The 9,361-nt window shown below is 45.2% G+C and overlaps 1 protein-coding gene across 1 annotated transcript; it reads left to right on the forward strand.

Moving 5' to 3' along the window:
- Window positions 1–3,419: 3,419 nt before the first annotated feature.
- Window positions 3,420–8,724, forward strand: NDUFAB1 (NADH:ubiquinone oxidoreductase subunit AB1). Its single transcript, XM_024744666.1, has 5 exons — window positions 3,420–3,644; window positions 5,616–5,738; window positions 6,628–6,715; window positions 7,666–7,765; window positions 8,558–8,724. The coding sequence occupies exons 1-4, from the start codon at window positions 3,477–3,479 to the stop codon at window positions 7,755–7,757; spliced, it is 471 nt and encodes a 156-aa protein (XP_024600434.1). The 5' UTR covers window positions 3,420–3,476; the 3' UTR covers window positions 7,758–7,765; window positions 8,558–8,724.
- The last annotated feature ends 637 nt before the right edge of the window (window positions 8,725–9,361 follow it).

Here is a 9,361-nt window from a genome sequence, read left to right on the forward strand (position 1 = left end):
AAAGGGTGTGTTCAGAGTTCGGCTGTGGAAGCTCAAATGGGCAAGCACAACACGGGGTTCAAGAAAAGCTTCATGAAGAATGACAACTTAGCTGAGTCTTGCAAGGTGAGGAGGTCAGAGCAGAAGTGAAGGATATTCCAGGCAGCAAGGACAGTATGGTGTGAACTACAAACAACTCAGTGTTACCAGATGATTATGCCATGGGGAATGGACTCAGGAAGCTAGAAAGGTAGCCAGGGAGCTTGTGAGGCATGTTAACAAACCTGGACTTTATGCTGCAGGTGAAGGGGCTGTTGAAGGGTTTGAGGAGTGAGGCGATAAGGTCCCACTGTAGCCACAGTGAATGATGGATTTATGGAGGCCAAGAGTAGAGGCAGGGAGACGCCCAGAAGGGCCTGACCTGTGGCAGGGGCAGTGGGAATGAAATAGCTGAATTGGAGAGAGATTTAGTGGGGGGGAAAGAAGCAGGAGGACTAAGTGAATGCATGATTAGGCAGCAGGTGAAGGAGTCTTCAGTTTCTGTCTTACTGGGGTGATGGTGTCAGCAATTGAAATAAGGAACACACAAGGGGGAAAGAACTGATCTGAGTGCTTACAGATCATCTGGCAATAGGCAATTGGATCTGGGACTGTGAAGCTCAGAGAAGAGGCCAGGTTGGATGCAGGTAGCAATTAAGACCTCTGGAGTGAATCAATTCTGAAAACTTGTATGTTTAAAGTCAAGAATGGGTCAAGGATAGACCCCCAGAATCAATGTTTAAATGATGAACGGAGGAAATAAAGCCATGAAGAAGGCAGGAAAGGAATGGCCAGAGAAGTTGTGTCTATTGGACTTAAATTAAGATGCAGTGGTGAGGTTTATGAAAAGTTTTAGTGCTGGGGGTGGGAGGTCAAGTAAATCTAGATTTCAGTGGATTAAAGGGTGAATAGGACAAATTACTTACAAAACAGAAATAGAGTCATAGATGTAGAAAACAAACTTACGGCTACCAAGGGGGAAAGGAGGCGGGGAGGGATAAATTGGGAGTTTAGGATTGACCTATATACACTGCTATATACTAAATAGATAACTAATGGGGACCTACTGTATAGCACAGGGAACTCTACTCAATGCCTAGTAATGACCTATTTGGGAAAAGAATCTAAACTGATTCACTTTACTGTACAGCAGAAACTAATAACAACATTGTAAACCAACTATACTCCAATAAAAATTAATTTTAAAAAAGTGAATAGGAAGTGGGGTATTAAAGACCGAAAGAGCAGATTATTCCTTCAGGAAGGTTGACTATGAAAGGAAGGAGGAATGGTGATATTATAGATACATCAAAGGCTACTGGAGGAGGTCTCTGGCCTTGTTTTTAGGCTAGGAGAAACTTTGGCATGTTTATGGGCTCAAGGGAAAGAGCCAGAAGCAAAGGAGAGGTTGAAGATGTAGGGTAGAAGAGAGGACTGGTGGTACAAGGTCCCAGGGGAACAGGAAGGGATGTGACAGTAGTGCAAATGCGCTGGGAGGAGGGAGGGATGACTGGTGGGCTGGTGGGGTGATGTGTGCAAGAAGCTGACATAGTTTATGCTTACACATCCTTTGATGGGAGTGCTACTGAAAAGCACCAGCGCTCTCCCGTAAATCTTCCCCAGCTGCTAAGGACTTGATCTCAATCTTAATAATGAACCTTTTCCCCTACAGCCCATCTAGGTTGACATTTTCTCTTTATGTGTTTGCTGAAGGGAAAAGTAGCTCTCCCAAAATATGTCATTTTAAAAGAGGTGATTTATTATGTTTGACCAAAAGAATTAAATGTTATCCAGAAATACAGAGAGGTTATGGGAAGAGAGGGTTCCAAACATGAACTTGGTAGGCTATCAAGCTCTTCCTGAGTGCTCCTTCTGCGACCATCATAGATCTGGCCCATGGGTCTGCCACAGGGCATGGCCAGGAAGGTGTAATCAGAGGCTTTTGTGTCACTGGTGACTTAAGCAGATCTTACCGGCCCTAATCCTTGGACTCCAGTCAGATTTTTGGCACCAGTTTTCTGCAGAAATGGAAGGCTGCTACTTGAGGTGAAGCTTGACCATTTATTCACTGACCATTCCAAAGAGGTGATACAATTGCTCTTCCAATTGCTTAATAAGCAGTGAAGTGGTGATTAAATCAGCCTGCAGCAGAAGCCTGGGGTGGACTGCTAACACGGCCATAGAGACTCTGGTTGGCATCACCATCAGCAGGGTGATTCCGGGGGGTTTCTTTTCCAACCCCCTGATTGATGAAAGTCTTGGCTCAAGTATCACTGCCAAAGAGAGGCCTTCAGAGACCACCCTGGCTAAAATGACATGGCTCCCATAGCTCTCATTATCCCCTTCCCTGTTTTATTGTCCATTATTGTACTTATCATTACTTCCTGGAGGGTTTTTTTTTCCCGTGGGGGGGTAGGGGGTTGTATTTTTTTTGTTTGTTTATTGTACATTTTCCCACTAGAATGTAAAATCTGAAAATAGACTGCCCAGTCTGGCTTGCTCACTGCTGTAGCCTCAACAACTAGCACATAACAGATTCTGGATATTTTAATGAATACATAAATAGAAATTACAACAGTAGGATCATAGTAGGCATTCTATTTTAAATTAAAGGCACTACCTTTTATTTTACTTGAATTTAACAAAAGTAAAAAGAAACTGAAGTAAAACTGAAGGCATTGCTGAATTGTTCATCCAGGCAGTATTCAGAGTTTGGAGCCATTGTTCTATATGTTTGGATTTCACTGCCGAGAAATATGAATGAATTAGCACGCTTAAACTTTCTCCCACTTACCCATTTTTGTGAGCTATATTATTTATATTGTCAAGTTTTAAAATATGTATATTGCTTTTATTGTAATTCCCACATTTATTAGTCTTAGTTATATATTTACATCAACTCATATTTTCGCATTCTTATTTTATACTGTTTTGACCTATTAAATAAATTTAATTATTTAATAATTTTAATTTAAATTAATTTTAATTCTTCTATGGAAGAATCGCGGCATCAAAACTTTTCTTTCTTTTGGCCGTGTCCCGCGGCTTATGGGATTTAATTTACCGACAAGGGATCGAACCCTGGCCCTCGGCAGTGAGAGCGCGGAGCCCTAAGCACTGGACCGCCAGGGAATTCCCGGCATCAAAACTTTTAAATAAATGTATTTCAGAACTTTCAGAGAATAAACAAAAATAAGTTCCTTTCTTGCTGCGTCAGTGATTATAATGTTTAGGGAAAGAACGTCTTCGCCCTTTTAGCTCTGGCTCTAGCAGCCATTCGCCTCCGGACCTGGAGGGCAGGACAGCGCGCGCCCTGAGGGCGCAGTGCAGCCAGGAGCCGCCAGGGGCCGCTACCGCGGGCGGCTCGCGACAGTGCCTCTCTATGCGTCGCCTGTGCGGAGCTCAGGAGGATACCGGACCGGAGGGCGCCGCGCACTGCCTCCTGGGTCGGCGTAGCCATGGCGGCTCGTGTCCTTTGCGTCTGTGTCCGCCGACTGCCCGCCGCCGTCGCGCCGCTGCCCCGGCTCCCCACGCTGGCGGCGGCCCGGTCACTCTGCACTACCCTGTTCCCCGCGGGGGCCAGAGCGAGGCCTTGGGCTCCGCATCCGGCCTCGGTGCTCACGCAGGTGATTCGCGGTGACTTTGGGGGGGCTTGGCTGGGGTCAGGCGTCGGGCCCGCTCGGGGTGGTGGGGACGGGCCAGGCAGCTGGGCCGCAGCTACTGGGGCTGCTGTTGGCGGGGGTGACCCGGGGACGCCTGCTCGCTCTCCGTCCCACTGCCTAAAGGTGCTTGGTTGATCCCTAACGGGACCCGGGTGACCTAGCGATTACGGGCAACAGCACAGACCTTCCAGTCAAACACCCTTGGGTTCGAAAGCTGACCCCGGAACTTTGGAAAAGCCTTGTAATCTCGCTAAGCCTCAGTCTGAACCGTAAAAATGGGATACTAGTTTCTACCTTGTGGAGTTTCAGCGAGGTTTAGAGGAGATCATACAGGTAAAGTACCGAGGGCGGTGCTTGGTAAGCTCTCACAATACTGATTGCCATTAATTGTAGTGATAAGGATAAATACCGTGATAGCTTCCTAGGAGAAAATAATGACGGGGTGCAGAGAGGAAGACACCCTGGCCTACAGCCTTCGTCACAGCAGTTCTCTCCCTGGATTGCTCCCTGTGGCACCTTTTGTCTGTTTCTGGGTCTCTTGGAAGGATAGGAAACAAGTAGGATCTAGTTTTTATTTTTTATCTGATGAAACCTTTTTGAGACTGAAACTCTCCTCAGGTCAGTGATTCTCAACCCTGGCTGCACATTCAAGTCACCTGGGTAGCATGAAAGAGAAAGAAAAATAAATCCCTCGTGGGCTCTCCCCCTCCGCATCTGATTTACTCCTCTGGGATGAGGCACTGACATGTTTTTTGTTTAAGTTCCCCAGGTGATTCTGAAGCGCCTCAAGATTAAGAACTGTCGTCTTAAAGTAGGATAGACTCCCAAGGTTTAGTTGAGAATTCCCTTTTCAAACTCCAGGACTTCATGTAATTGTGGTTTCAATCTTGACTAAGATATGAGAATAAAAACTAAGGATGCCTTGGCCAAATCAGTTAGAATCTCTAGAGGTGGGGCTTGGTCATCGGTTTTTGAAAGTTGCCAGTGATTCTTTTATGCAGCCAGTGTCAAGATTTACTGACAGTGTAGTGGATTCATTCAGGGGGCATTGTCTTATCGATGAATCAAAAGGTTAAAAGTGTCACCTTGAAGTTGAGTTAAAAGAGCAGTGTGGGGCTTCCCTGGTGGCGCAGTGGTTGAGAGTCTGCCTGCCGATGCAGGAGACACGGGTTCGTGCCCCGGTCCGGGAGGATCCCACGTGCCGCGGAGCGGCTGGGCCCGTGAGCCATGGCTGCTGAGCCTGCGCGTCCGGAGCCTGTGCTCCGCAGCGGGAGAGAGATTTGAGATATTACTCCATCATGGCAAAGATCAGAATGGCTCATTATTTAGTTGGTGGCAACAAGGCATGCCCAATTGGAAGGAAAATAGATTGGAGTGTATGCCTGTCAGGCTCCATCATCCTCTTCTTTGGGTTGGTACTGGCTTCATTTGTCTTGGCCAAAGTCAGTGTAATTACTGCTGGGGCCAAATTAGATCCTTCCAGTGTATGGTTTTCAGTGTGAGCTGCCTTTCAGTTCACCCTGACAGCTCTTGGCGTGAGTTATTTTGACTTGGGTATTAAAGGTGGCAGTGCCTTACAGAGGCAGTGCACTGCTTAAGATGCCATGGGAAGCCTTAGGCTCTTCTGCAGGCCCTAGATGGTTTTAGTGGCAGTGTTACTGAGCGGAACCAATGTCCAAAGCCTGACGGCTGAACAGAGGAAAGAAGGGGGCCGGTCCTGGCTATTAGGGGAAAGGAGATCCATTTTTATGCTCTTGAACTGCTAGGGCTTCTGACACTACCCAGCATGAGGCCTCAGTGTGTCCTAATGGCCACAGAATCAGAGGAGATGGGTTTGCTAACCCCATGAAAGCTTTGTGAAAGACATCTGTAGGCCAATGCCTTTACTTAGAGGCATTTCAGGCTCAACAGCAGTGCTTCCCTCCCTCGGTCTAGGTTCCAGGTGGAGTTACACCGCTGTGCCGCCAGTATAGTGATGCGCCCCCTTTGACACTAGAGAGCATCAAGGACCGTGTTCTTTACGTCTTGAAACTCTATGACAAGATTGACCCAGAAAAGGTAACTGATGTGGTTTAAATGTTTTTTCTTTAAATGAGTATTTAGTCACATGGTACAAAATCCAAAGGGTTTAAAGGACATTAAGTAAAAAGTCACCCCAGGCACCCAGTTCTCCTTCTGGGAGGTGCCAGTTGACCTGACTTCTTGTTTTTCCAGAGATTCTCAGTGCATGTGGAAGGGCATATATATATATATATATATATATATATACACACACACACATACATACAAGTACATGTGTGTGTATTATATGTACGAAGTGATCTATATCCCCCAACCTTTTAAAAACCACAACAGGCAGTACACTGTAAATACTGTTGCGCACCTTGCTTTTTTAACTTAACTCTTCTTGGAGTTTTTCTCACAGTGCTACCTTAAAACATTCCTTCTTTAATAACAGAATCTGTGGTGTGGGTAGGGTAGTTTGTTTTTGATGTGGTTTTTGAAGAATTCTTCCTGGTGATCTTGAGGTCTAAATTAAAGACAGGGTGATAATAGACACTGTGTGCTATTCTTGAGGGAGCAGGATGTCACTTCTAAGGTGTGGTGTCTTAGTGGTAAGGCAGCAAGAAGAACCAGACTCTCAGATGTCATTCAGAACAGTGATCAGAGATCATCATAAAATATACACAGTGAATTCATCATTAGCTTTATATATATTGCTAACCATTTCAAAATAAGGTAGAGTAAGTTAACATACAAAGCACGCCAAGTGTGGGTCGGCACACGTTAAATGTATAATGTTAGTTGTGGCTCTTTATGTTTAAAATATGGCCTCTTTATAGTAAAAAATCTTCTGTATAATGACTGATATTTCACCATTCAGTTATCTTGAGAAACAAACGCTCTCACAGACTGAATTTTGCGTTTGGTGTTTCTTTTCTTGCAGCTCTCAGTAAATTCCCATTTTATGAAAGACCTGGGCTTAGACAGTTTGGACCAAGTGGAGATTATCATGGCCATGGAAGACGAATTTGGTAACACACACGGGCTGAGTCTTGGACCTGCCCGTCGTGGCTCTTGATTTCGGTAGATTAAATGCAGAGGAATGGTGGGAGCCTGACTGGGGTTTGCAACAGTCGTGCCCACCCCTCCCCCACTCCTGCTTACTGTCGGGGGAACTGATTATTAGGGACAGTGCACTTACTTGGAGAGCACTTATTGCAGGTCCGCAGAGTGCCCGGTGTAATACCAAGGGCTGAGCGACCGGAAGAGGCCTGGGGGAGTGTGGCACGGAGATTCTTGAAGTGGGTCTCCAAGATGAGGGCATAGCCTCACCTGTGGAGAAGCTGATGACACGTCCGTGCACCGTCTCCCTCCTCCCCGCCTCCCCGATGAGCTAGGCCTAAGTGTCTGGAGACGTGCTGGGTGCGCCAAGGATAGGGCGTGTGCGTGCACAGACTCATACACGCACACATGCTTTGGTTTCCTGCAGCGCCTCCCATGCACACTCCAACTTACCCTTGTCTGGGACGGTCAGTTGTGCAAATGAGACCTTTACAAGGTTCCACGGCCCATTTTGGGGGTGAATTGCCTGAGTGGAAGCCAAGGGACTTCTGTGCCTTCCTACAGAGCAGGACGTACAGTTCCTCAGAGAGTATGCTAACTAGAGGGATGGCATTGGTTAGGGCCAGGGTTCTTTTGGGGGTGATGAAAATGTTCTAGAATTAGACGATGGCGACGGTGCACAACCTTGTGTATACACTAAAAACCACTGAATTTTGCACTTTAAACGGGGGAATTTTCTAATATGTGAACTATATCTAAAGTGTTGCCTGGAAACATAGCAGGCTCACAACTTAAATGGGATTCAGGGTTGCTGGAATTTTTTGATGTACTTCTGGGTATTGCTGAAGTGTTACCTGCTTTCAGTTCTAAAGGACTGGCATTTCCTACACTAACGCATTGTTGCACATTTTACTTTCAGGGTTCGAAATTCCTGATATAGATGCGGAGAAGTTAATGTGCCCACAAGAAATTGTAGATTACATTGCAGATAAGAAGGATGTGTATGAATAAAATATCAGGTAAATAATTTGATTTATGGAATTATGTTCTGCCATAGAATTAATCCCTCTGTGGTTCTTCAATAAAGACAGACTTGGGAAGAAATGGAAAAATGGAAGTGCTTGACAGATTTTCACTGGTTATAAAATGCAGTCACCTTCTGGTTATCTGCCACTCCAAGGAGGCCAGCCCTAGTGATCATCTTTCTCCTCCAGAGGTGTTGACAGCAGTTCACTCCTGGACAGGACTCTCTTACTGATTGTCAGCCCTCCTCGTAAAAGCAGCCTCGTACAAAAAACTGAGCAAGGCGACCCAGAAGCAGAGACCTCTGCCTCCCTCAGTTACCCACCCAAGGGTAACTAACTGTCCAGGAAGCTGAGATGGCCTGGCTCTTAATTAGGCAGGAGAGGCCTTGTGGGTAAGAGGATGGACTCTAGCGTCAGACACCCGAGTCTATTCTCAGCTCTGCAACATTCTGTAAGCCTGTGGTCTTGGGCAGGCTGCGTAGCCTTTGTAAGCCTCAGTTTCCTCATATGTAAAATGGGGCTAATGATAGGACCTACCTGGGGCTTCTGTGAAGGTAAAATTGAATAGTGTGTGTAAATCACTTAATACAATGCTTGATGTAAAGAAGCCTCATGATAAATATAGGCTATTGTTCTTTAGGCTGTAGAATAATCAAGTGATCAGACTTTTAAAATAAAACATTTTTTTAGAGTCTATAACTTTAGTCATCCTGGATTTAGCACCTCAGAGATTATCACTTAAAGTCAGTAGCACCAGAGAGAAACACTGAACTTGTCTTTTGCCAGACCCCTTTTCTTCACTGAGAGAAGACTCAGAAGATGCTGGCGAGTGTCTGGAAGTAAGAACGCATCTCTGCATCATTGCTGACTTTGACAGAGTAATTCTGTTTAGACTTGTACTTAAATTGTCTTAAGTGTTTTTGCCTGTTGAAAATAAATCTATAAAACCAACATTTTTCTGTCTTCAGTTTTTTAATTACGTCTCTAAAGTGCTTGCTTTATATTGACATTGCTTGGCATTTTTAGAGATTTGTCTGATTTGTCATTGGTATTCATGCATATCAAAAATAAGACTTTTCCAGCAGGGTACTTGAAACAAGTTGCTCTCCCATCACCTTCAGCATGAGGAATGAATTAGTGATAAAAAAACATTTTGCCTCAAATATATTTGTGCCTCCAGTAGTTTACTGATTATTCCATATATCAGCTGACACCAGCGTGTGGGACTAATTTTTCATCCCTGTCCTAAGGATCCATTTCTGAATTAATGGAATTTAGTAATTTTGGAGGATAAAAGGTTCTCTTTCCTCCTAGAAGACTACTTTGACATTGTGTCTGTTTGTCATATATCAGTAAGTATTAACTTGTGCTCCTTTTATTCCTAGCACTGCGTTAGGTCTTTGGAATTAACGTAGGCAGTTGCCTCGCTCTTGATGAGATTTAACTTGAGAGACCTATGATAAAATACTTCTCTGCTTTTCCCGAAACTTCTAGTTTGTAGGAGGGAGGAGACCAAGGTCTTGTAGTTAAGTGGGAAGTAGCGTTACAGAGGTGGAGGGACTGGCTGAGTGACCCTCAGCCGGCAGAGAA

This window comes from Neophocaena asiaeorientalis, unplaced genomic scaffold (genome assembly GCF_003031525.2).
Source record: "Neophocaena asiaeorientalis asiaeorientalis breed wild unplaced genomic scaffold, Neophocaena_asiaeorientalis_V1.1 scaffold91, whole genome shotgun sequence".
NCBI classification, from domain to species: Eukaryota; Metazoa; Chordata; class Mammalia; order Artiodactyla; family Phocoenidae; genus Neophocaena; species Neophocaena asiaeorientalis.

Coding starts and splice junctions, on each gene's coding strand:
- NDUFAB1 (XM_024744666.1), top strand. CDS start 3,477: ATGGCGGCTCGTGTCCTTTGCGTCTGTGTCCGCCGACTGCCCGCCGCC. Junction 5,739..6,627: donor ACAAGATTGACCCAGAAAAG/GTAACTGATGTG, acceptor CTTTTCTTGCAG/CTCTCAGTAAATTCCCATTT. Junction 6,716..7,665: donor GGCCATGGAAGACGAATTTG/GTAACACACACG, acceptor TTTTACTTTCAG/GGTTCGAAATTCCTGATATA.